The sequence below is a fragment of the Phalangium opilio genome, unplaced genomic scaffold, assembly GCF_054372755.1.
Source record: "Phalangium opilio isolate 3A_F unplaced genomic scaffold, DU_Popi_V2 ptg000003l_1, whole genome shotgun sequence".
Classification (NCBI taxonomy): domain Eukaryota; kingdom Metazoa; phylum Arthropoda; class Arachnida; order Opiliones; family Phalangiidae; genus Phalangium; species Phalangium opilio.
In genome coordinates this window covers 14,639,224-14,662,548 of record NW_028324145.1, presented here as the reverse complement: position 1 = coordinate 14,662,548, position 23,325 = coordinate 14,639,224, and the positions used below count along the sequence as shown (strand labels likewise).

The 23,325-nt window shown below is 41.9% G+C and overlaps 3 protein-coding genes and 2 long non-coding RNA genes across 8 annotated transcripts; 3 read left to right on the top strand and 2 right to left on the bottom strand.

Moving 5' to 3' along the window:
• Positions 1-266: 266 nt before the first annotated feature.
• LOC149718059 (uncharacterized) lies at positions 267-1,387 on the top strand. The gene is made up of 3 exons (XR_016368475.1): positions 267-445; positions 563-770; positions 1,236-1,387. It is a non-coding gene; the product is annotated as an uncharacterized LOC149718059 (long non-coding RNA).
• A 1,105-nt stretch (positions 1,388-2,492) lies between these two features.
• Positions 2,493-11,875, top strand: LOC149718058 (uncharacterized). Of its 3 annotated transcripts, none has more exons than XR_016368462.1 (5): positions 2,493-2,623; positions 7,488-7,524; positions 7,596-7,643; positions 8,674-11,373; positions 11,648-11,782. It is a non-coding gene; the product is annotated as an uncharacterized LOC149718058 (long non-coding RNA). The 3 variants fall into 3 exon arrangements; XR_016368466.1 differs by lacking the exon at positions 2,493-2,623 and adding an exon at positions 6,521-6,650 and having other exon boundaries at positions 11,161-11,373; positions 11,648-11,875; XR_016368455.1 differs by lacking the exon at positions 11,648-11,782 and having other exon boundaries at positions 8,674-11,454.
• Positions 11,876-11,889: 14 nt separating this feature from the next.
• Positions 11,890-15,238, bottom strand: LOC149718057 (uncharacterized). Of its 2 annotated transcripts, XM_089842123.1 has the most exons (12): positions 14,982-15,237; positions 14,815-14,912; positions 14,178-14,748; positions 13,760-14,100; positions 13,367-13,645; positions 13,065-13,304; positions 12,957-12,996; positions 12,757-12,814; positions 12,630-12,688; positions 12,517-12,563; positions 12,225-12,455; positions 11,890-12,150 (listed from the first exon to the last, which is right to left on the bottom strand). In XM_089842123.1, exons 1-12 carry the CDS (start codon positions 15,078-15,080, stop codon positions 12,078-12,080), a joined length of 2,136 nt encoding a protein of 711 aa, XP_089698249.1. In that variant the 5' UTR covers positions 15,081-15,237; the 3' UTR covers positions 11,890-12,077. The 2 variants fall into 2 exon arrangements, 1 of the variants encoding a protein (XP_089698249.1); XR_016368448.1 differs by lacking the exon at positions 11,890-12,150 and having other exon boundaries at positions 12,420-12,455; positions 12,953-12,996; positions 14,982-15,238.
• A 429-nt stretch (positions 15,239-15,667) lies between these two features.
• Positions 15,668-18,036, top strand: LOC149718056 (protein DENND6A). Its single transcript, XM_089842129.1, has 2 exons — positions 15,668-16,554; positions 16,618-18,036. Exons 1-2 carry the CDS (start codon positions 15,943-15,945, stop codon positions 17,779-17,781), a joined length of 1,776 nt encoding a protein of 591 aa, XP_089698255.1. The 5' UTR covers positions 15,668-15,942; the 3' UTR covers positions 17,782-18,036.
• On the bottom strand, positions 17,939-23,131 carry LOC149718055 (uncharacterized). The gene is made up of 8 exons (XM_089842116.1): positions 22,989-23,131; positions 21,172-21,642; positions 21,033-21,104; positions 20,800-20,965; positions 20,524-20,736; positions 19,675-20,446; positions 19,272-19,612; positions 17,939-19,174 (listed from the first exon to the last, which is right to left on the bottom strand). The coding sequence occupies exons 1-8, from the start codon at positions 23,047-23,049 to the stop codon at positions 18,832-18,834; spliced, it is 2,439 nt and encodes an 812-aa protein (XP_089698242.1). The 5' UTR covers positions 23,050-23,131; the 3' UTR covers positions 17,939-18,831.
• Positions 23,132-23,325: the final 194 nt, after the last annotated feature.

The window sequence follows — 23,325 nt, the reverse complement described above, 5'->3', positions numbered from 1 at the left end:
CCCGCCTATCAAGATACAAGTATAGACGGAGTAGCAAGAATATGTATAGCTAGAGCGAGAATGCAGATTTCATAGCTGGAATCGCCTTCTTTGTGTCGTTACTGCCGTCGTGACGTCGTAATCAATCAAAACTACTCAATATTTATTGGCCAGAATGTCCAGTGAGCCCCTCTTTAGTTTTTAAAAGCATTATAGGACATTAAAATATTATTAAACAATGCTTAATTCTCTGTGCTTATTTCCGGTCCTATCTGTGGCCGGCATCAGCTGAGTTCAGCCTGGCAGCCTGTGCTTGGCTCCTGTGTGACATTTCGTGTTTGCACCTTTATTTAGTTTAATTAAACCAAGTTCTTTCGTTAATTGCAATTAAAAATGGTTAAGAAGTGTTCAAACCATGATTACGCGAAAGAAACTTTAGTTTTTTATTGAGTTTTAAAGGCCAAAGGTAATCGAAAAAGCAATAATTATGGAAAAGTACCAAGGCTTAAGCAATGTTTAGAATAGTGTAGAACACAAGATAGGCCTTTTTAAATGTAATTAACGCGTTCTAATTTAATATTAGGGGCAACCCGCTGCTATAATGGATACAAAACAACCCCCAAAAGTACTTGGGGCGTTTAAAACCAGTCGTGTTATCCAAGTAGAGACTGTTATCAAAAGACATGCATGGCAAGGAGCTGTACAGCCGCTACATCATTCTCCGCTGAAAGATCACTTAAAGATACAGATACAGTTTGAAGAAACTCAAGAAACACTTCGATTAATGCCTGGTAAGTACCTCTTTAATTAATTATATTATAGCATTAAAATGTAAAGAACTCAAAAGGTACTGGCTCCGAATGGTTTACGTTAGGCTTAGGTTTTATGGCTCGTAACTCTGTTTCAACTAGAGATACGGGTAACGGGGATGTCCTTTGAGGATGTTATAGTGCTATTTGTCCCCTTTCCAACGATACTTAAAACATAGGAATAGGACAAACAGGGGCCGAGTAATTAAGCAAAATGTTCATAAACACTCGCTCCATTGAATTAACGCGGACTTATTTTACAAAACACCTATTAACTCCGGTTCTACTAGAGATACGGGGTTGTCCTTTGAGTATGTTATAGTCCAATTTGTCCCCTTTCCAACGATACTAAAAACTTTGGAATAGGACAAACATGGGCCGAGTAATTAAGCAAAACGTGAACTAGCAACCCCCACCATAGGATTAACATTAGACTATACTTTGCAGGCTCGTAACTCTGGTTCTATGATCCTATAGTCCAACGGGGCAAGAAGGGCAGGTCCAGTCTAAGAAGGCCAGTCTCAAAAATACTCACCAAGGAAAGTCTATGAAAACTCATTCAAATTTGTAATTTTTTAATAAAATTCATGGAAAACTCAGTGAAATGTTTTTAATACGCTTCTGAAACCATTTTTTTCCGATTCCTCGCCTTGAAATTAATCAGGAAATATATTTTCCTTGTTAATGTACCTTAATTAGAAGCCGTAATTAAGGTAAATGCTCAACTGGGGGAAGCGTCACACTTCTAGTTAGACTGTTATTTATAATTTTCACACTAAACTTTGGAGGCTCGTAACTCTGGTTCTACTAGAGATGCCCGGATGTCCTTTGAGTATGTCGTAGTCCTAATTGTCCCCTTTCCAAGGATACTTAAAACTATGACAAACAGGGGCCGAGTAATTAAGGAAAATGTTCATAACCACCATACCCTCCGTTACACTAAACTTTGAAGGCTCGTAACTCTGCTTCTAACCTTTACGTGTTACTGTTATGACGTTTAGCTTAGGATAGGGGTGTTTTAGAGACATTTTGACCCTTATAAGGGCAGATACGGAAGGTTTTTCCCGTTTTATGGCTCTATCTATCTCACTTGTTTAACCAACCCACTGTGTCATTCGTTTAGCTTACCCACCCCTTGACACAAAACTTAAAAGCGCTATATCTTTTAAACCGTAATAGATAGAGCTAATTCGAAAGCAGATCTAGATGGAGCACTTAATGGAGATTATTATCTGTAATTTTCATTAAATTTGAATGATAATTAACTTAATTAGAAGCCGTAATTAAGGAGAAAACCACTGTCACTTGTAGCTCACAAACCCCTGGACACAAAACTTAAAAGCGCCATATCTTTTAAACCGTAATAGATAGAGCTAATTCGAAAGCAGATCTAGATAGAGCACTTAATGGAGATTATAATCTGTAATTTTCATTAAATTTGAATGATAATTAACGTAATTAGAAGCAAAATAAGATTTTCCTGATCTCAAATTTCAAAAAATTCCGCTGCGTTAATAGTGTGGCGACATCTATACAATACGAGCTCAAATATTATTTGAATTTAAAACTACAATGTTTAATTATTTTAATTACAGAATAGAATGAAGCTTACATAGGCAAAATTAACTGTGCAATTAAATTTTTAAAACTACAAAGTTTTAATTAACTCTAATGCAGTTCCTTTTTCCACATATAGATGGCAAAACCCGTTCCATGGTAATGCCTCTTAAAGGAAGAGGTACAAGGTCAACTCAACTTAAAAGTGAACACATTAGTGTCTGCTATTCCTCCCTGCGCTTGGTGGTGCTATGGGGTTAGCCGCGTCCAAAAAACTGGTGAGTAAAAATTCCAACGTAATCTTTTTTTTCCATCTCCCGCCGTAGTGGCAGCGAGATGAGAGAGAATTTTTCGCAATTTCAATTTTCTGTTGTTTTTAATTTCCCATCGAAATTAACTTTTTTAATTAAATTAAATACACTTAATCCGGATGATTAAAACCTCCTGATTCCGATGGTGCTAGTCGCGTCTCTCTACGACTAACCGTTAATTAACTACGCAATTAAACGTCCCGAAACGCAGCCCGGTTTTTCAATTTTCCTTCTTTCCAACGTCATTTTGCCTTTCTAATTAACATTAATTTAAATTTAATTAACTGATTCTGACGTAGAAAACTGTGAGGAATCGAATGAAAGTAGTCCCAATATCGCCCGACTAACGGTTCATTATTTATTCCGCTAATTAGACCATCCCCGTTCCAAACTGTGGAAACACCCTGTACATTCTTGGTTCCAATTTATGTTGATATTCATTAATTAGAGTTAAAACCTGAATTATCTTAATTTTTAAATGAATATTCTTATTGTGTGTTGTCACGTGACCCGTTAAATATATTTTTCTCGTTAATATACCTTAATTAGAAGCCGTAATTAAGGAGAAAACCACTGACACTTGTAGCTCACAAACACCTCGACACAAAAATTAAAGGCGCTATATCTTTTCAACCGTAAAAGATAGAGCTAATTCAAAAGCAGATTTAGATAGAGCACTTAATGGAGATTATTAGCTGTAATTTTCATTAAATTTGAATGATAATTAACTTAATTAGAAGCAAAATAAATATGGCCAATTGCTGGGTGTTCTCGAATCTCAAATTCAACAAGGGGACCGTCACTACGCATCAGAGCGTACGAGATTTGAAATCACTAGCGATTTTGATGATTGCAATACGATTAATGTGATTTGGATGTGATTTGAATTCCAGAGGCTTAATGAGAGCTAGTTCAATAACGACAAGCGAGAATTGACTATACCCGGTTTTGCAGTCCATCCTCTTATTTAGTCTATGGTAAACCTTTGACAGCGCCCCAGTCACCAGGCGTCGCTTTACGAGAATCTATGACTTTTCTCCTACGTCACTTCATGACAAGCTCTCATTAACACTTATAGAACACATCTTATTTACTTATGGTACGACTCGAATGATTTGGCATTGATTTTAATGATTTGAATTCTTAATTTGACTGCTTTGGATGGTGATTTCACTGATTTGATTGATTTCATAGCGCTTTTAGTGATTTTCTAGATTTGGGAAGTGATTTATGTGATTTGAATGATTTGAAAACCTAGGTGTATGAGATTTGAAGGAGTGACGGCCCCCTCGCGTCCCAATACACTGATTCGGACAGACAAACCTCGCTTCGGTTGACTCTCAGTGGTACGACTTGTTTCGTCCAAGCTTTCCCGCCGAACTATTTTCGACCTCCGCCTTTTCAACATTGCTTATCCCTCCGCCTTGAGTCAGTCCCGTTACCGTTGTCTACCCCCCCCTTCTATTTGTAACCGCGCTACAATGTAGACGTAAACGTCAACTAAACTTAAAAGTGAATATATTGGTCGTCCATATTCCTCCCTGCGCTTGGTAGCGCTATCAGGTTAGCCGCGCCCTAAAAATAAAGAGGCGATAAATTTCAATCTCTCTTTTTTTTCTTTCACCCCGCAGTAGTGGCAGCGCTGTGAGTTACTAGCGTTAAACCTTCCGTACATTTAAAACAGGGTGCCATTAATCGAAACCCAATTCATTATTTGGGCTTAAAAATTATTTTAATTGATTTTAACCGCGATTTTTTTACTGATTACTGTTAGTTACGAAGTGCAACGTAGGATAGGGTTATTTTAGAGACATTTCGAAGCTTAGAAGGGCAGATACGGAGGGTTTTTACCGTTTTAGGCCTAAAATTAGGCCTAAATTAATTAACCCGATATGGATTTCGGGTTCATTTTAGATGAGAAATCGATTGGTGATAGGCGAATCGGCCTAAAATGAACAAGGTGGCCGAAAATGTGGCTGTACGCTTCTGAAACCATTTTTTTCCGATTCCTCGCCTTGAAATTAATCAGAAAATATATTTTCCTTGTTAATATACCTTAATTAGACGCCTTAATTAAGGGAAAAACCTATTTTAAAAACTCCAAAATCAAGTCTTTGCAAACGCATGAAAAGTCTACGGACGGGAGACGCGCTTGATACGCGAGATGAGAGAGAATTTTTCGTAATTTCAATTTTCGGTTATTTTTAACTTCCCATCGAAATTAACTTAATTAATTAAATTAAATACACTTAATCCGGATGATTAAAACCTCCTGAATCCGATGGTGCTAGTCGCGTCTCTCTACGACTAACCGTTAACTAACTACGCAATTAAACGTCCCGAAACGCAGCCAGTTTTTTCAGTTTTTTTTCTTTCCAACCTCTTTTTGCCATTTAAATTTAAATTAATTAAACTTAAATTAACCGATTCGGACGTAGAAAACTATAAGGAATTTAATGGAAGTGGTCCCAATATCGTGCGACTAGCGGTTAATTAGTTATGCTACTAATTACGGCCATGTCCGTTTTTAGTGTCAACCTAACTGTGTAGCGACTGTAAACGTTATGGTCTACGGCGTCGCGGTACTTCCTGGTATCGAGTTATGTTGATATTCATTAATTTGAGTTAAAACCTTAATTATCTTAATTTTTAACGGAATATTTTTATTGAATATTGTCTCTTGACCCGTTTAGAGTGTCATATTGAAAAATCAGACTGATATCTTTAGAAACGAGGTTTAAAACTGATTATTAGTGTTCCTTGTTTAAATATAATTTATTTTGATGAAACTGATATGGATTATATACTGATTTGAACTGATTTACACATTTCCGGCCTTTTTGTGTTTGTGCCGCCATTTTGGAAAATGGCGGGAAAATAAATTTCTAGATAGGGCTCAAACTACGAATCCGATCTGTACGGGGTTACTCGCGTTGAATTCAGCGTCAAAATATCTACAAAATTACGTAAAGAAAGTTTCAAAATTCTTTATAGAATTTGCATAATTGCACTTTTAAATTTTCAAGTTCGGAGGTCAATAGTTCAAAACTTATCAGTCGTACGAGCTCAAAACTAACATTTTCGGCTTTTTCGGACTCTTTTTAGTTTATTCAAGTTAATTCAAGCCATAAATTAAATTTAATTAGGGTTTAAAATCGAAAATGAAAATTGAAAGTAAAAATGACAGAGATCTGAAATTCAAAAAACCCGCCTAGCCAGCCACAAGTATTTACGGAGTAGCAAGAATGTAGACAGTTTGAACGAGAATGGAAAACTGTATCCCCGGAATGGCCTTCTTTGCATTGTTACTGTCGTCTTGACGTCGTAATCAATCAAAACTATGCAATATTTATTGGTAAAAATGTCCAGTGACCCACCTTTAGTTTTTAAAAGCATTGATAGGACATTACAATTTTATTATAAAATGCTCAATGCTGTGTGCTTATTTCCGGTCCTATCTGCGGTCGGCATCAGCTGAGTTCAGCCTGGCAGCCTGTGCTTGGCTCCTGTGTGACATTTCGTGTTTGCACCTTTATTTAGTTTAATTAAACCAAGTTCTTTCGTTAATTGCAATTAAAAATGGTTAAGAAGTGTTCAAACCATGATTACGCGAAAGAAACTTTAGTTTTTTTTTTGAGTTTTAAAGAGGCCAAAGGTAATCGAAAAAGCAATAATTATTGAAAAGTACCAAGGCTTAAGCAATGTTTAGATAGTGTAGAACACAAGATAGGGCTATTTAAATGTAATTAACGCGTTTTAATTTAATATTAGGGGCAACCCGCTGCAATAATGGATGAAAAAATAAACCTCAAAAGTACTTGGGGCGTTTAAAACCAGTCGTGTTATCCAATTACAAACTGTTATTTTCAGTCAAACTCAAAAGACATGCATGGCAAGGAGCTGTACAGCCGCTACATCGTTCTCCGCTGAAAGATCTCTTTGTGGGGGCTCATACAGTTTGAAGAAACTCAAGAAGCACTTCGCTTAATGCCTGGTAAGTACCTCTTTAATTAATTAACGTGTCCAATTATAATAGCATTAAAATGAAATGAACTCAAAAGGTACAGGCTCCAAATGGTTTACGTTAGGCTTAGGTTTTATGGCTCGTAACTCTGTTTCAACTAGAGATACGGGGATGTCCTTTGAGTATGTCATAGTCCTATTTGTCCCCTTTCCAACGATACTTAAAACTTAAGGTTCCACCAATCAGGGGCCGAGATATTAAGGAAAATGTTCGTCAACGTATGGTATCTTCTCACTTAATGTTATTATGTTACTTATGATTTTAACACTGAACTTTGTAGGCTCATAACTCTTGTTCTATTGGAGCTACGGGGATCTCCTTATCTCTAGTGGAACCAGAGTTAATAGGTGTTTTGTAAAATAAGCGAATGTTTAAAAACATTTTGCTTAATTACTCGGCCCCTGTTTGTCCTATTCCTAAGTTTTTAGTATCGTTGGAAAGGGGACAAATTGGTCTATAACATACTCAAAGGACATCCCCGTATCTCTAATATAACCAGAGTTACGACCTGTGGAGGGGACGAACATTTTGCTTAATATCTCGGCCCCTGTTTGTCGTAGCCCAAAGTTTTTAGTATCATTGGATGGGGGACAAATAGGACTATAACATACTCAAAGGACATCCGGGTATCTTTAGTAGAACCAGAGTTAATGGGTGTTTTGTAAAATAAGTCCGTGTTAATTCAATGGAGCGAATGTTTAAAAACATTTTGCTTAATTACTCGGCCCCTGATTGTTGTAATTATTTAAAATATTTAAATTTAATTTGTACTCCAATTAATTGCCTTTTTTCCTTTTATTTTTCAAGAAATTTGAGCAAGTAACGAAGTTCTTGGGCCTGGAGAGTAAGTTTTAATTTCTAACCTAATTTAAAGTTATTAAGATATGTTTTTAATTTGTTTTTGTCTTTTTAAAGAATGCTCGAGAGTCCAGTGGAACCTTTTTACGAAAATGCAACAGTTTGGCAAGTATTTCTTATTTATTTACATTATTTTAAAGTTTTCGGGCCAAGGCTTAAAGATTTAGACCAAAAAACACCTTTGCGGACCCTTGCGGTCTTTTGCGGTCTTTTGCGGTCCTTTGCGGTCTTTTGCGGTCTTTTGCGGTCCTTTGCGGTCTTTTGCGGTCCTTTGCGGTCTTTTGCGGTCTTTTGCGGTCCTTTGCGGTCTTTTGCGGTCTTTTGCGGTCCTTTGCGGTCTTTTGCGGTCTTTTGCGGTCTTTTGCGGTCTTTTGCGGTCCTTTGCGGTCTTTTGCGGTCTTTTGCGGTCTTTTGCGGTCTTTTGCGGTCTTTTGCGGTCTTTTGCGGTCCTTTGCGGTCCTTTGCGGTCCTTTGCGGTCTTTTGCGGTCTTTTGCGGTCTTTTGCGGTCCTTTGCGGTCTTTTGCGGTCTTTTGCGGTCTTTTGCGGTCTTTTGCGGTCTTTTGCGGTCTTTTGCGGTCTTTTGCGGTCTTTTGCGGTATTTTGCGGTATTTTGCGGTCCTTTGCGGTCTTTTGCGGTCTTTTGCGGTCTTTTGCGGTCTTTTGCGGTCTTTTGCGGTCCTTTGCGGTCTTTTGCGGTCTTTTGCGGTCTTTTGCGGTCCTTTGCGGTCTTTTGCGGTCCTTTGCGGTCTTTTGCGGTCTTTTGCGGTCTTTTGCGGTCCTTTGCGGTCTTTTGCGGTCCTTTGCGGTCTTTTGCGGTCCTTTGCGGTCTTTTGCGGTCCTTTGCGGTCTTTTGCGGACCTTTGCGGTCTTTTGCGGTCTTTTGCGGACCTTTGCGGTCTTTTGCGGACCTTTGCGGACTTTTGCGTCAAACAAGGGCCGAGTAATTAAGCGAAATGTTCAAAAACATGCTGTAGGGAAAGCGTTACACCCTATAACTCTGGTTCAACTAAAGATACGGAGATGTCCTTAGGATATGTTATAGTCCTATTTGTCCCCCATCTAAGCATACTAAAAACTTAGGGCCAGGACAAATGGGGGCCGAGATATTAAGCAAAATGTTCTTCTCCTCCACAGGATTTGCGTCACACCCAACTTTCGAGGCTCGTAACTCTGGTTCTATTAGAGATACGGGGATGTCCTTTGAGTATGTTATAGTGCAATTTGTCCCCCATCTGACCATACTAAAAACGTAGGGCTACGACAAACATGGGCCAAGTAATTAAGCAAAACGTAAACGAACAACCCCTCCTTAGGAAAAGCGTTTGACCCAATTTTGGAGGCTCGTAACTCTGGTTCTAGTAGAGATACGGGGATGTCCTTTGCGTAAGTTATAGTGCAATTTGTCCCCCATCTAACCATACTAAAAACTTTGGGCTACGACAAACAGGGGCCAAGTAATTAAGCAAAACGTAAACAAACAAACCCTCCATAGGAATTGAATTAGACCCAACTTTGCAGCCTCGTAACTCTGGGTCTAGTAGAGATACGGGGATGTAAATAATGTGACCTTGACACAAATGTTCGGATAATTATAAAGGTCTTTACATATCCCAAGCAAAAAAAAAAAAAAAAAAAAAAAACTTCGCGGTTTCGAACCTGTAGACTTCCGGGAGTGAGGCGGTTGTAATAACCACTGCACTACAGATATGTTCTTATTTTTGATCGAAAATACAGGCCAAATATTTAAGCAAAACGTGAACAAACAAACCCCTCCATAGGAAATGCATTAGACCCAATTTTGCAGGCTCGTAACTGTGGGTCTAGTAGAGATACGGGGATGTCCTTTGAGTATGTTATAGTTAAATTTGTCCCCCATCTAACTATACTAAAGACTTTGGGCTGCGACAAACTGGGGCCAAGTAATTAAGCAAAACGTAAACAAACAACCCCTCCATAGGAATTGCATTTTAGACCCAACTTTGCAGGCTCGTAACTCTGTTTCTACTAGAGATACGGGGATGTCCTTTGAGTATGTTATAGCCCAATTTGCCCCCCATCTAACCATACTAAAAACTTTGGGCTACGACAAACAGGGGCCAGGTACTTAAGCAAACCGTAAAGAAACAAACTCCTCCATAGGAAATGCTTTAGACTATACTTTGCAGGCTCGTAACTCTGTTTCTACTAGAGATACGGGGATGTCGTTTGAGTATGTTATAGCCCAATTTGTCCCCCATCCTACTATACCAAAGGTTTGGGGTTGCGTCATATAGGGGCCGAGAAATTAAGCGAAATATTCAAAAATATGCCATAAAAATAGCGTCACACCCAACTTTAGAGTCTCGTAACTCTGGTTGTTATAGACATAGGGGGATGTCCTCTGAGTATGTTATAGTCCAATTTGTCCCCCATCCAGCCATACCAAGAACATAGGGCTACGACAAACAGGGGCCGAGATATTAAGCAAAATACGCGTCAACTTATGGTATCGTCTCACTTATTGTTATTATGTTACCTATGATTTTCGCACTGAACTTTGTAGGCTCATAACTCTCGTTCTATTAGAGATACGGGGATCTCCTTTGGATATGTTATAGTACTCTTTGCTCCCCATACAAGGATACTTTAAACTTGAGGCTACCTCAATATCGTCGTCAACTTATTTTTTGTCTCACTTATTGTTAGGAGGTTACTTTTGATTTTTGAAAATAAACTTTGCAGGCTCGTAACTCTGTTTCTAGTAGAGATACGGGGATGTCCTTAGGATATGTTATAGTCCAATTTGTCCCCCATCTAACCATACTAAAAACTTTGGGCTACGACAAACAGGGGCCGAGTACTTAAGCAAAACGTAAAGAAACAAACCCCTCCATAGGAAATGCATTAGACCCAATTTTGCAGGCTCGTAACTGTGGGTCTAGTAGAGATACGGGGATGTCCTTTGAGTATGTTATAGTTAAATTTGTCCCCCATCTAACTATACTAAAGACTTTGGGCTGCGACAAACATGGGCCAAGTAATTAAGCAAAACGTAAACAAACAACCCCTCCATAGGAAAAGCGTTTGACCCAATTTTGGAGGCTCGTAACTCTGGTTCTAGTAGAGATACGGGGATGTCCTTTGAGTATGTTATAGCCCAATTTGCCCCCCATCTAACCATACTAAAAACTTTGGGCTACGACAAACAGGGGCCGAGTACTTAAGCAAAACGTAAAGAAACAAACCCCTCCATAGGAAATGCATTAAACTAAATTTTGGAGGCTCGTAACTCTGGTTCTACTAGAGATACGGGGATGTCCTTTGAGTATTTTATAGTCCAATTTGTCCCCCCTCTAACCATACAAAAAATGTGGGGATCGAGTAAACAGGAGTCGAGTAATTAAGGAAAATGTTGATAACCATACCCCCCATAGGAATAGCTTTACACTAAACTTTGGAGGCTCAAAATTTTTATTGTACATTGTCACGTGACCCATTAAGAGTATCATATTGTAAAATCAGATTGATATCTTTAGAAACGAGGTTTAAAACTGATTATTTATATTCCTGATTTAAATTCCACTGATTTTGATGAAACTGCTTTGGTTTATATACTAATTCCAACTGATTTTTCCATCGCAGGTTTTTGCCGCCATTTTGGAAAATGACGATAATCTAATTTGCGAGATAGGGCTCAAACTACGAATGCGATCTGTACGGGGTTACTCGCGTTGGATTCCGTGTTAAATTATCTACAAAATGACGTAGAGAAATGATCGAAGTTGGGAGGTCTACAGTTCAAAACCTGTCAGTTCCGCGAACTCAAAACAACGTTTCCGGCTTTTTCAGCCTCTAGTTAGTTTATACTAATTAATTTAAGCGATAAATTAAATTTAATTAAGGTTGAATATTGAAAATTAAAATTGGTAAAAACGACTCAAATCTCAAATTCAAAAAAAAAAAAAAATCCAACATCCGCGCGATGCAAGCTCCAATATTGTAAGAAATTTGAAACTAAAATCTTTAATTATTTTGATATTACGAAAAAATTAACCTTAATTAGTCGCGATAATTTATGAAATTAAAAGTTTTTAATTAATCCCAATGCGGATCATTTGTCTTCCTATAGATGACGACGTAATATCAGGCAATGCCTTTAAAGGTGACGTCGCCAGACGTGACTGAATCAGACGGACAAACTTGGCTATGGTTGACTCTCAGTGGTGGTACGACTCGTTTAATTGGTAAAAATGACAGAAATCTCAAATTGAAAAGCAACAATGCGCATTTTCGACTCATGATTTCAATTTGCGAAGCCGCCGATGAATTGGCTTCATTTCAAGCGCTACACAGTTAATAATTACGACAAAATTGATGGAACATTTTATTTATTTCTTTAATTATTCAACTGGAAACGTCTCCGATGCCGAGAGGCGGAGATCCAAATTACAAAAAATGATTAAAGGCAGCGTAGTTCGGAAGGCGAGGGAGGGAGGGAGGCGGGAAGAATTAAAGGGGGGGGCGGGGCGGGGGGCGTCTTATGTTATAAACCACTCGATTCAGTAATCAACCAAAGATCTGCCGCCACCGCTATTTTTCGAGGATCTGGACCAAGAACGAGAGCTCCGTTTACTGTAAAACACAAATTCGTCAATGGTCAGTTTGACCTCAAAGGGGAGGGGGGGGAATGGTAGGGGGCGTCTGACCGCTTTGGATCTGAAGGGCTGCCACTAGGACTGTCTCTTTGAGCGGAAGACTCGGGGGAGGCGCGGAGGCGGCGATGGCGGTGGCGGCTTCTGTCGGGGCTCGAACTCGCGGAACGAGAAGGGCTCCTCTTTCTTTGGGAGGAGGCGGTTGGGTGGGCGCCGCCGCAGGAGGAGGAGGCCGAATCGGAATCGCGGTCGTAATCTCTCATTCGATGACGTCTTTCTCGTTCCCTGATTTTAAAACACGACCATGATCAATTCCCCCCCGTTCAAGTTTCAATTGAATATTTACCGTTGACGCAGTTTAATGGCCATTTCTCGCAATTCTTCGGCGCGATCCTAAAATGTTTAATCAATGAAGGAACGTTTCGAAAGTGGGTGGTGTCCTCTTTTAAATAACATTACCATTCGTTCTCGCTCCTGTTTTTCGTATTTTTGCATTTCAGCTTTTTTGTCCATTTTATCTGCGAAAAGACAATATATTTTCAGAAGGCAGCCGCGATAAGACGAGATACAACAAAGGGATACCGACATTGCTTGTTGAGCAAAGCTCGCATTTTGCGTTGAAGTTTTTCTCTGGGCGTCAAATTCTGAAAAAACGATATCGTAAAGCAAAGTTAAGCCAGCGAATAAAAGTAAATAAAATGGGCCTAAAACGCGTCATCAATAAGGTCATTAACCTCGAAATGAAATTAAGGAAAGATAGGAAGAAGAACAGTAGCTCTTACTGACTTTGGAAGATGATTCTGCTTTACCCAATAACGTTAGAGGCCTAAAACGAGACGAGCGTCGTTTACAAACCGAGTTACGATCGAGTAGCTAAATCTCGGACACGCTTACTTGCGAAGTTGTACTTTGGCGTGATGAGAGGAATCCGATTTGGCCTCTTCCTCCTCCTCCTCCTCGCTGGTGACGGAAATTTCGCTGCCAGATCTGGATAAACTGTGTCGATAATACGATTTCACCGGTGGAGGAGGAAATTTCGAGAGCGCGCCTTGAGACGCCCCCGCCCCCGCCGCCCCACTCGGAGATTTCTTTCTCTGACTGGAGAAACTGGAATCGCTCCTCGACGCGGGAGATCTGCCAAGAAACCCACGAGATGAAAAACGATTGAAAGGGAATGATTGGAAGGGAACGAGTACCTGGAACGAGAGGAGGAAGAGGAATTGGAAGAAGACGAGGATCTTAGGCGCCGCCTCCGCCCCCGCCCTCGCCCTCGCCGCCCGCCGCCTTTACCGGAAGAGGCGCTCGAAGAGGAAGAACTGGAAGTAGACGAGGGGGAACTAGAATGACGCTTCTTTCTCGATCCACCGCCGCCTCGTCGCCGACTATTATAGCGCGAGGAAGATGAACTGGTGGAACTGGATCGCCCCCGATATTTGGGAGCCGTAACGGAGAGAGGAACTTCTTTGCCTTCGGACCTAACGACCAAATGGAAAACTTTAAAACGAGGCATTTCCTGAAATTTAAAAAAAAAACAGAGGCGAGGAGCTTTTTGTCCAAGGGGTGAAATAAATTGAAAGAGAGTTACCGACCGGGTTGCCAATTTCTCGAGTTTGATAGTTGTTGGCGGCGGCGGCGGCGGCGAAACGGTGGTCGCGGGCTTTTCTAATCCCCCATTAGGTTTAAGGGGGCCAAGAACGGAAAGGCTCTTCTTGTCCTCGTCGGAAAGGTCATCTCCGAAGCTGGTAATGAAAGTGACTTGTCCCGAGTTTTCGGGGGAATGCGATCTCGATCTTGAACTGGAGTGACTTCTACTGAAAGCTTTGGTCAGCGGCGGTTCGGCGGCGGCGGCGTAACTCGGGGGACTCGTCACTTTCCTGCCTTGCAATTTTTTCTCTCTCAAAGCTCGCCTTTCGCGGCGAGATTTTCTTCCCTAAAAGAGTTGGTTTAAGGAGGTGGGGGCGGGGGCGGCCAGCCTTTAATAACTGGCCAAAAGAATAAGATACTCACGGAATACATGGCTTTCTCTTCCTCGATTTCTTTGGCCATTTTCAACTGGTCAGCTTCGTCTTTGTCCTGATGTAAATAGGAGATAAAGTCCGTTTTGCCCATGCCGTACTTGAGAGCGTGCGTGTTCATTTCTTGAGACTGTTCGATGGTCAACTCGTCCACGTTGACGGTGACGTCAAAATCAATGTCGCTTAAATCCTCGTTGTCACTTTCCGCTTCTTCTTCCGACTCGGATTTGTTTTTCAAGGAGGGGGCGCTGCTGTCTTCGTAGACGTAACTGATGGCGGCTTTCGACAACTTTTTCTTTTCGTCCTCGGCTCCCGATTTCAAAATGGGCCCGAAGCGTTCTTCCATATAAATCTGGTGCAAAAATTTCCCTTCCGTCAGTCCGAAGAAATCATTTTGCACCAGAGTTCTGTATCTTTCGTAATTGGCTTGTCGTTCCTCGCATTCCAAGTCATTGGTCGACTTGGGCGACTCCGCTTCGGCTTTATATTCGGGAATCAGGTCCAGATGCGCCCTGACGTCGAATCTGTCGATAAGATTATCGGCGTGTCCTTGCCAAGGCATCCTGTTTAACCGAGATTTATTCGCGTTAGATTCGGAACGTTAAATTGTAACGGACGAATATCATTACATGGTCGCTGGACTATCGGCGGCTTGGGCGATGGCTGGGTCCAAATGAATCCTGCATCGTCGGCCGTGAACTTGCAAGAACTGGGCAGGATCTTGTTTCTACAAAAGAGGTAGGCGGTAAAAGGCCGTTTCTAGTGGCTTCGGAATTAGTTTTAAGGCTCAGCTTACAATTCGTTCGTAATATTCCCTCCTCCGTTCGGCGCGTCTTTTATAATCCACCATCATTCCCCGAATCTTTTTTTCTTGCTTCCTCGCTTCATGCCACATAATTCTCGAACTCCACGATTTAAAGGATGCCGTTTTTAAAATTTTACACTTTTTCCGAGGTTAATTAAACTTTATTAATAATTAAACGTTTTAACGTCCGAATCCCGATGGGTCGATCCCGGAGGCTCTCTCTGTGCACAGTGCACTGGCCACTATAGCTAGCAGTAGCACTAGCACCGTTCCCCCATTCAACTAACACGCGGCGGCGGCGCCTTCATCGGACTGAACAGCTCTTGGCGGGAAATTCGCGATTGGCACTTTGGCAGTTCAAAAATGAGAAGCGCTACAATTATAAAATACGTCGTGTTTTTAGCGTTAGAAGGTTTTCAAAGTTAATTTAGGGGTTCTAATCGTCGAAAATCTAAAAAAAATCAACACATTTTTAACGTCAGAGATATTTGTAGACCAAACGAAGTAGTCTCTGGACAGTGTATCAGGGAAACTTCAGTAACTAAACAAGTTTATGATATTACCATCTATTAAACGTGTTTATATATTAAGTTAATTAAATAATCTCGCGAGTGCTTCCAGACAGACACATTTACTTATTCTATTTTGGGCGGAAATTGGGCGTTTTTCTGGAAAAACAAAATTTTTGTTTGGGCGGTAATTTGGGCTGATTTCCGCTTGGGTTGGGCGAGATCTTCAAAACTAATCTGGCAACTCTGTGGGCCACCGATTTACGACTACGAAGTCCCTGACTCCAGAAGAGTCCAGATGCGTTATTGTTCGTGCGTTCCCGGACTTTAGTCTTTGAGGAATGAAGGAGCGCGAATATTTATCAAATTTTTGAATATTTTTGAAAATGAAGGAATGCTAAATTAAGGCTTAGAAATAGGATTTTCTGCTTATAATAAAAACAATGGATCTGAAAGCAAGGCCGAGGAACAGTAGCGTCAGCGTGGATTTGACGGAAGCTTCCATTTTGCCTTTTGACCGATTTTTTCAATGGGTTTACGGTATTTGCGTGGTAACCTTCGATTTGGAATTAGGCCAGGCGCTAGAGTACGTTTATCCGAGTCATATCCGCTTAACGGAGAAAGAGAAGACTTCAATTTGTTACCTGGCTTTCCCCGATTCCAACTCGGGATGTATGGGCGATACTCAATTCCATTTTCGCGTTCAACAGTGTAAAACCCCCGTGCAAAAACTAGGGCTGATCAAAAGTCACCAGGAGTACAACAAAAACTGTCAAATCGCCTTGCAGATCGACGCCGAATACCTCTTTGGCTTCGTGTACTTTCGTCAAGTGAAAGATCGAAGCATTCGACGCGGCTATTTCCAGAAATCGCTCGTCCTTTTAACCAAACTGCCGTTTTACAATCTCTACACGGAAATTATGAGCATTTTAGCCCCTCAATATTTCGAACACGGAGAACCCAGCATCGAGGCGGCTTGCCAAAACATGGACCGTTGGCCGGCTCCCAAACCGGGCGTCACTTTGAATTTGCCTATCATTGGCATTGTATTTCAGGTTATTAGGAACACCGACGGTATTTCCGAAAGAACAAACGAGACTTATTTGGAATCATTTCAGGTTCGAATTCCTAGTCGACTCGATAGACCGGGAGGATCTTCTCCGACTGGCGTTTTTATCCCTTCAACACCGAACATAGCTCGATCCGTGATGACGGCACCCACCGTACTTCAAGCTCTTCACGACATTGATTTGTTCGGCTGTTTCGTTCCGGTTCTCCCTCACGTGCAACTCCTTTGGGAGTTGGTCCTGACGGCCGAACCCATCGTCGTGATGGCCACGTCGCCTCAAGTGTGCTCGACCATCGTTCAAGCTTTACTTAGCACTATTTGGCCGCTAAAGTTTTGCGCCGATTATCGGCCGTTTTTCACTATTCACGACAGCGAATTCAAAGAATACACGACTAAAGCTCAAGCGCCTCCCGCGGTCATTTTAGGCGTGACCAATCCCTTTTTCACGAAAACCTTAAATCACTGGCCTCACATAATCCGTTTGAACGACTCGTCCATCATTATCGGCAACGAGGCCAATCCGACGGCCGTCACGTCGGGAAACAAACATAAAATCAAGAGAGCCGAAAGTATTAAGACGCTCGATTCCAAGGCGGGCCTTTACACGCGCTACAAACCATTCCTCCAAAAGGACAAGGCCGTGCTGAAGAAACTGCTGAAAGGAGTACAAAACAAACGACCCCCCGAAGTTCAAAACGTTCTTTTGCGACGATATCTCTTGGAACTGACTCAAAGCTTCATCATTCCCTTGGAAAGATACATGGCCAGCCTTATGCCTCTTCGAAAGAACATCTCGCCGTACCGAGGAACGCCCATCCCCAAGCCATTCAACCAAGAAGATTTCTTGAAGACGCTGGAGCAGTCGGGTCCGCGCTTGACGTCCGGCATCAAAGGAGATTGGGCCGGTCTTTACCGACATTTCTTCCGTTGTACAAATTTCGCGGGATGGTTCAACTCTCGCTACGCCGAAGTCTCCCAAAAACTGCAAGCCCTCCACCTGGAAGCCATGTCCGAGGCTGATCTGCTGCATTGGGTTCGGGGCAAAGAGGAAGTCGAGGTCGTCGATCTGGTCTTAAGACTGAAAGATAAATTAGCCGCCGCTTCCAGGGAAGAATTACCCGTTTCCGAATCGACGGTAGAAAAACTTCAAGGGCACATGGAGCGAATTATCGAAACGTTGCCCGACGACCTCAGGGGGGTGCTCAAAAGTTGATCGACAAATCGAATGGCGGCGGAATCATTTTATAAATGGCAACGAGGGAATTTATTTAAATAAATTGGCGGATCTTATAGAAGAAATAATAGGGAAAACAAATTGTATATTTATTTTTTAGCTTGTAAAATAATAGTCGAAACGGAAGAGCCTTAGATCGAAGTCAGTCGCTATAAATAGCTCGGTTTTTAATAAGAAACAACAATCTTTGTATTATAGAAATGAATCAAACGAAATAAAACGTTTTATAAGCGCCGAAGCGCGCCTTCTTTCGGACAAGCAGAGAGAGGGAAGGGTTCATTTTTTTATACAAGCGCTAGAAAAGGACTCGGTAAACACTAAATAAACATCTAGCGTACAGTGAAAGATGATAATACATTGAAATATTGTACAATTTACAAATATCATTTAAATGAAATACATTCGCTTTATTAAACAGCCAATGAGAAAAAGGGAAATTTCATCGCATGACAATGGCTTCTTAATTGGAATAATTTAGTATCGTAGTAATCGAGAGAAAGCACGGCCGAAAGACGAGACTAACCTAATTGAAAGCGCCCGATCCCAACAGAGCTATTTCATAGAGGCCACTGACGTTTCACCCCCCCCCCCGGGCAGTCACTGACGTCGCGACTGAGATAGCTCTAATAATAATAAGCCTTTACAAAGATCAGAAAAATAAAATATTGCTAATGTTAAGGCTAAATACTCGGAGGCTGTTTCTAGGATAGAGCGTGACGCGAAAATAATAAAATAAAAATTGATTATATTTTATATATATATAATATATACAGTGGGCGCCCCCCCCCCTTTTCACTCAACTATAGCGTGAACCACGCGGGTGTTTGGGGGCGCGAATGGGAGTTAACAACGAACGTTAGCTTGTAACTAAATAAGAAATCTAAATGGTTAACAGATTTTAATAGATAAAGTGGCGCTCCCGCTTCCGCTCCCGCTTCCGCTACTAGGCTTTATAATGAATCTTAACAATATTTAATTCCGGATGAAAATATCTAAACTTTATATGAAAAACTCCTCCTCCTTCTTAAATCATTCGTCAGTGACGTCAGAGACGTCATTGATGACTTGGAAGGCGACGGCCTCGGGTGGGTTGTCCAAATAATGTCGAACCTCGATTTCCTGAATGCTCAATTCGGGTTGCAAACACATGGCCATCGACTCGGGCCATTGAGTTTCTTGGTCCTTTCTGTTGTTGGCCGCCGCCATCTCCTCCTCCAGTTGTTTAGGCGAGATGCCGCCCCCCGACTTCTTGCGAGGATTCGTGCGGACTTTGTAGAATTCTTCTAGAGAGAGCGTCACGATCCCTTGCGCCGTCAAGATCTTTCCGTGCCGTGTTTTTAAATGCCGTTTATACGTATTTCTCGTCTTGAATCTAGAAATAATAACGAAGGTCAACGTGTCTCATCCCGGCTCAACTATCCCCAAGAAGAAGTCTCACGATCCCGGGTTAAGTATTCAAGTTGGCGTACCTCAGTCCGCAATCGGAGCATTCGTAGGGTGTTTCTCCAGTATGTCTTCTCAAATGTTCTTTGTAGTGACTGGGATGTCGGAAGTTGCGTCCGCAGTCTTCGCAGACGAATCGACTCTTGTTGTTGTGAATCAGCATGTGATAGTTCAAACTATGCTGCCTCGTGAAGGTGGCGCCGCAAATGGAACAGATGAAAGGCTTAATGCCCGCGTGGCTTCGATAATGGTACATCAAGGTGGCCTGAGCCGTGAACGTCCTGTTCTGACAGATCTTACAAATCAGGGCTCCTCGTTCCTCCTTGCGCCTCGTTCTTAACAATCGGATGTATTTGAGAGCCAATTTCTGAAAGACAAGACGAGTAAGTGATAATGGAAGCCCGCCATTTTGAAGGCGTCCTGAGTTACCCTTTCGGATTCTTCGACTCCATCGGGAGGCATGAATTTGGTTAGAGCGGGTGGCAAGACGGTCATGTGGGGCGGCGGCGGCGTCTCTTCCGTGGTGGGAACTTCAATTTCGTGGTATCCGTTCAAGTCGACCATGTTGCCTTCCTCGTTGGTGGCGTACAAACCGGGATTGTCGTGGTCAAATTGATTGATGGTGGCCAAGGCCCGCTGCTTCTCCAATTCCTCCATTCGGTTTTGGTAAACTCTCAGGCTCATGGGCGGTTCCGGTTCGTTCAGCTCGTCCGAATCGGGTTCCAACTCTTCGGGAACGATAATTTTATGAACCTTTCGAACTCGGGTTTGTTTCTTCTTCTGGGGCGCCGCTTTGCCCGTCTTGGTGGTCAAAGAAGGGTCCAAAATGCGCAGCATGCCGCTTCCGTCATTGGCTCCAGCCCGTTTCTGATTGGAAGTTGGTTTATGTTCTTTTATCTCGGTTATTTGGGCAATGTTGGGAAGTAAGGGAACGTAGACGAAAGGAAAGCAGGGCGTGGCCACGATTAATTGAGGGTTTTCGAACATAATTCCTCTCGATTTGTTCCTGGGTTCGGCGTCTTTCTTCGGATTGGGCGTCTCTTCGTCGGAAGAGACGCAATATTCAAAGTGCACGGTTTCAATGCCTCTTTTCTTGCCCAGAACCGACGTGTACTTATGATCGTGTCCGGGTTGTTCGCGAGTGTCAATCACGTCGCGAATGACGTCATCTCCGTCACTCGCTGGTATTGCCAGAACATTGCTACGAAAAAACAACGTACACGTGTCGGGATAAAGACGCAGGCGACTAGGGCGGAGTTACCTATGGGAAATACTTACGTATCACTGAAATTTCCATCATCTTGTTCCACCTCCTGCTCTATCACTTCCTCCTCAATCTCTTCTTCATTCTCGTTGTTGTCATCTTCATCCTCCTCGTCGTCGTCGTCGTCGTCCGATTCAGATTCTTCAGATTCCTGTTCACTTTCTTCCGAAGGTTCGGATTTAATGATAATTGGCAAAATGTATTCGGCATTCTTATTCTTTTCGGCTCTGGAATGTAAAGTCGCGTTAATTTGGCGTCTTTTCTTAACTGAAATGGACTTTTCTATCTACTCTTCTCGCTTGTCTTTGTTAGACTTTGTTTTCTTGGCATCGCCACTTTTCTTTTTCACCGCCGAACTTTTCCCTTTGCCTTCGCTAGATTTCTTAGCTGGAGACGGGGCGACTGCCGATGGTGTCGAGGAGGCTGACAGTTTTCGTTTACGTTTCAACAGCGAATCTGAAAGATTATTTCGGGATTTAGGCGTCGACAACGTCATGGCCAGCGCCGCGATGGTCAACTTTACCTTGTAAACGTTTCGTTCTCGCCTGTACGGGCTCCGCCACGAATTTGGCGGCTTTCTGAGCTCTGGTCGTAACTGTTCGGTAATAAAATATATTTTAAAGAATGCCACTTTTGTTAGGAAGAGATTGAAAAATGATTACAAGAATCTCTGTTATTGGCTTCGGCCAACAATTCGGCGATGTGCGTCAGCAAATGCGATTTCATTTGAAGTCTGGCTCGATTTTCGCTACCGAAGCTCTTAAAGGTTTCCGAACATTTTTCGGGTACCAAGAAACACTTGTAAGAATATTGGCGCCGTATTTCGTCACTCGTCATTTCGGCAAACATATCCAAAAGCATTTTGTCCGAGAGAACTCTGATCTGGTCCAGATTTAACAATTCTGCTTGATTGGACAGCTTTCGGTTGGGCGAGGACGACGCCGAACTAGTATGCTTTTCCGAGGCGCCGCCCCCTTTCTTTCGCGACTTTTTCCTCGAATTTAGATCGAGATCATTTTGAAGAGTAGCCGAAGCCACTTCCGCCAACATATCTAACAACGGAACCTGACTGTGGCGGCTGCCGCGGCTACCTTTGGTCATGGCGGATTTTCGAGTGGCTTTCTTTGTCTCTCCTGAAAGTTCGTTTATCATTATGGCACCGTATTATTATTCGCCTCATATCATTTAATTGAGAGAGGCCGGAGGGGTGTACTTTAATATCGCCCCTCCCCTTTCCACCAAAATGGCGGCAAACTTTACAAAGTGGAAGCGTGGATAAAGAATGAGCGTCAGGAAATTTGTTTCCACTCTATAGGATAGGCAACTCCCTATCTCGGACGACAGCTTATTCCGTATATACTCTGTTACAACATCAGTTGTCAGCACGCGCGAACCTAGCTCTCTATGTAACCTAGCTTTGCGCGTGCTGACAAGAGTCCTGAACATGAATATTTCATTCGTCTCTTGTCAGCACGCGCAAAACTACGTTGCATAGAGATCTAGCTTCGCGCGTGCTGACAACTGATGTTGTAACAGAGTATGTACGGAATAAGCTGTCGTTCGAGATGGGGAGTTGTCTATCCTATAGCGTGAAAAGGATTTCCCCAAGCGCATTCTTTATCCATGGTGGAAGGCTTGGGGGGGAGGGGGGAATGCATCCGATTGGTTAAGTGGATACGTGACGTTTAATGGGGGATTTCCCCCCCCCCCCCCATGCACACTCCCTATATTATAACGCAAGCAATCAAATATTATAAATGAAAAACATGGAGCTTCAAGCATTTTTACTGAAGAAAAAACTCTTAAAATTCATTTATTGACATATACAGCTTTATTTGTAAAAAAAGAAAAAAAAAAAAAACGGCTTGTCAGCAACATGGGAGGATACTTGACACGTAACTATTTAACTATTTTATTAAATATCCATAATGAGTCAAGTTAATAGTCAAATAGTGTTTCAACTTCGGCTACTTGGACAGTTGGACTACACTCGGCCGAGTCGGCCCAGGCTGTGACCGCATTAACTACTGGCAAGGCTAAAGCGCTTTAGTTAGTCTTAAGAAGTTAGGCCTAACTAGGCTTTCAAGGCATTTAGGCCCGGGTAGACGGCTTTGAAAACGCGGGACCAAAATATCGAGAACAATTTTGGAAACCATTATTTTGGAAATTAGTTAATATTTTACAGTATTGTTAACTCGACAAATAATATTTCGCTACTTTTTTCCAACGTTTACGGTCGTGCGATATAATTATCGTCTGCAAACGGGAGTTTTCGTTAAGCCTAATTTCGAAAAAACGTTATCATAGCCATACCCCAAAAACAACAGCCTAAAAAGGGCGCCATAGCAGTCGACGTAGCAGAACAGCGCGATAAAAAACCTATTTTCTGTCGTTTTCTCTATTAAAACGCAAATTTAACCATCTAAGGCGCGTCTAAACTTAATTATTTCAACATTTAGCAACATATTTCAACAAATACCTGTTAATTTTTCATTTTTCTTGTCGATTTGTTTCGCTCGGCGAGGCCGAACAGTCGCCATTGTCACTCGCAGTCTGCTTTGGTCTGCTTAATATTTTTTTCCTAAAGAAGGATCACGTGATCAGTTTGGAGTACGTTCAGTAACATCCAGCCACGAGTGATTGGTTACTATGATTCTGCGCTTAGTTCCATCTCTGTGCTACGTATTTGTAGTCCTTTGGGGGGAGGGAGGGAAGGAATCTATCTACTTAATGATTCTGAATTTAATTAAGAGTATTATAATTAGCACCGCCCTGTCTTACAATATATCTTTATCTCTTCTTCCAGAATATCCTGT

Excerpts from the sequence above, each read along its gene's own strand:
- LOC149718057 (XM_089842123.1), bottom strand. The coding sequence starts at position 15,080 with ATGTGGCATGAAGCGAGGAAGCAAGAAAAAAAGATTCGGGGAATGATG. Across the intron at positions 12,815-12,956 it reads AAGCAGAATCATCTTCCAAA|AATTTGACGCCCAGAGAAAA; the intron begins GTCAGTAAGAGC and ends TCGTTTTTTCAG. Across the intron at positions 12,689-12,756 it reads AGCTTTGCTCAACAAGCAAT|ATAAAATGGACAAAAAAGCT; the intron begins GTCGGTATCCCT and ends GTCTTTTCGCAG.
- LOC149718056 (XM_089842129.1), top strand. The coding sequence starts at position 15,943 with ATGGATCTGAAAGCAAGGCCGAGGAACAGTAGCGTCAGCGTGGATTTG. Across the intron at positions 16,555-16,617 it reads TCATTGGCATTGTATTTCAG|GTTCGAATTCCTAGTCGACT; the intron begins GTTATTAGGAAC and ends GAATCATTTCAG.
- LOC149718055 (XM_089842116.1), bottom strand. The coding sequence starts at position 23,049 with ATGGCGACTGTTCGGCCTCGCCGAGCGAAACAAATCGACAAGAAAAAT. Across the intron at positions 20,966-21,032 it reads GAGAACGAAACGTTTACAAG|ATTCGCTGTTGAAACGTAAA; the intron begins GTAAAGTTGACC and ends ATAATCTTTCAG. Across the intron at positions 19,613-19,674 it reads GAGTCGAAGAATCCGAAAGG|AAATTGGCTCTCAAATACAT; the intron begins GTAACTCAGGAC and ends CTTGTCTTTCAG.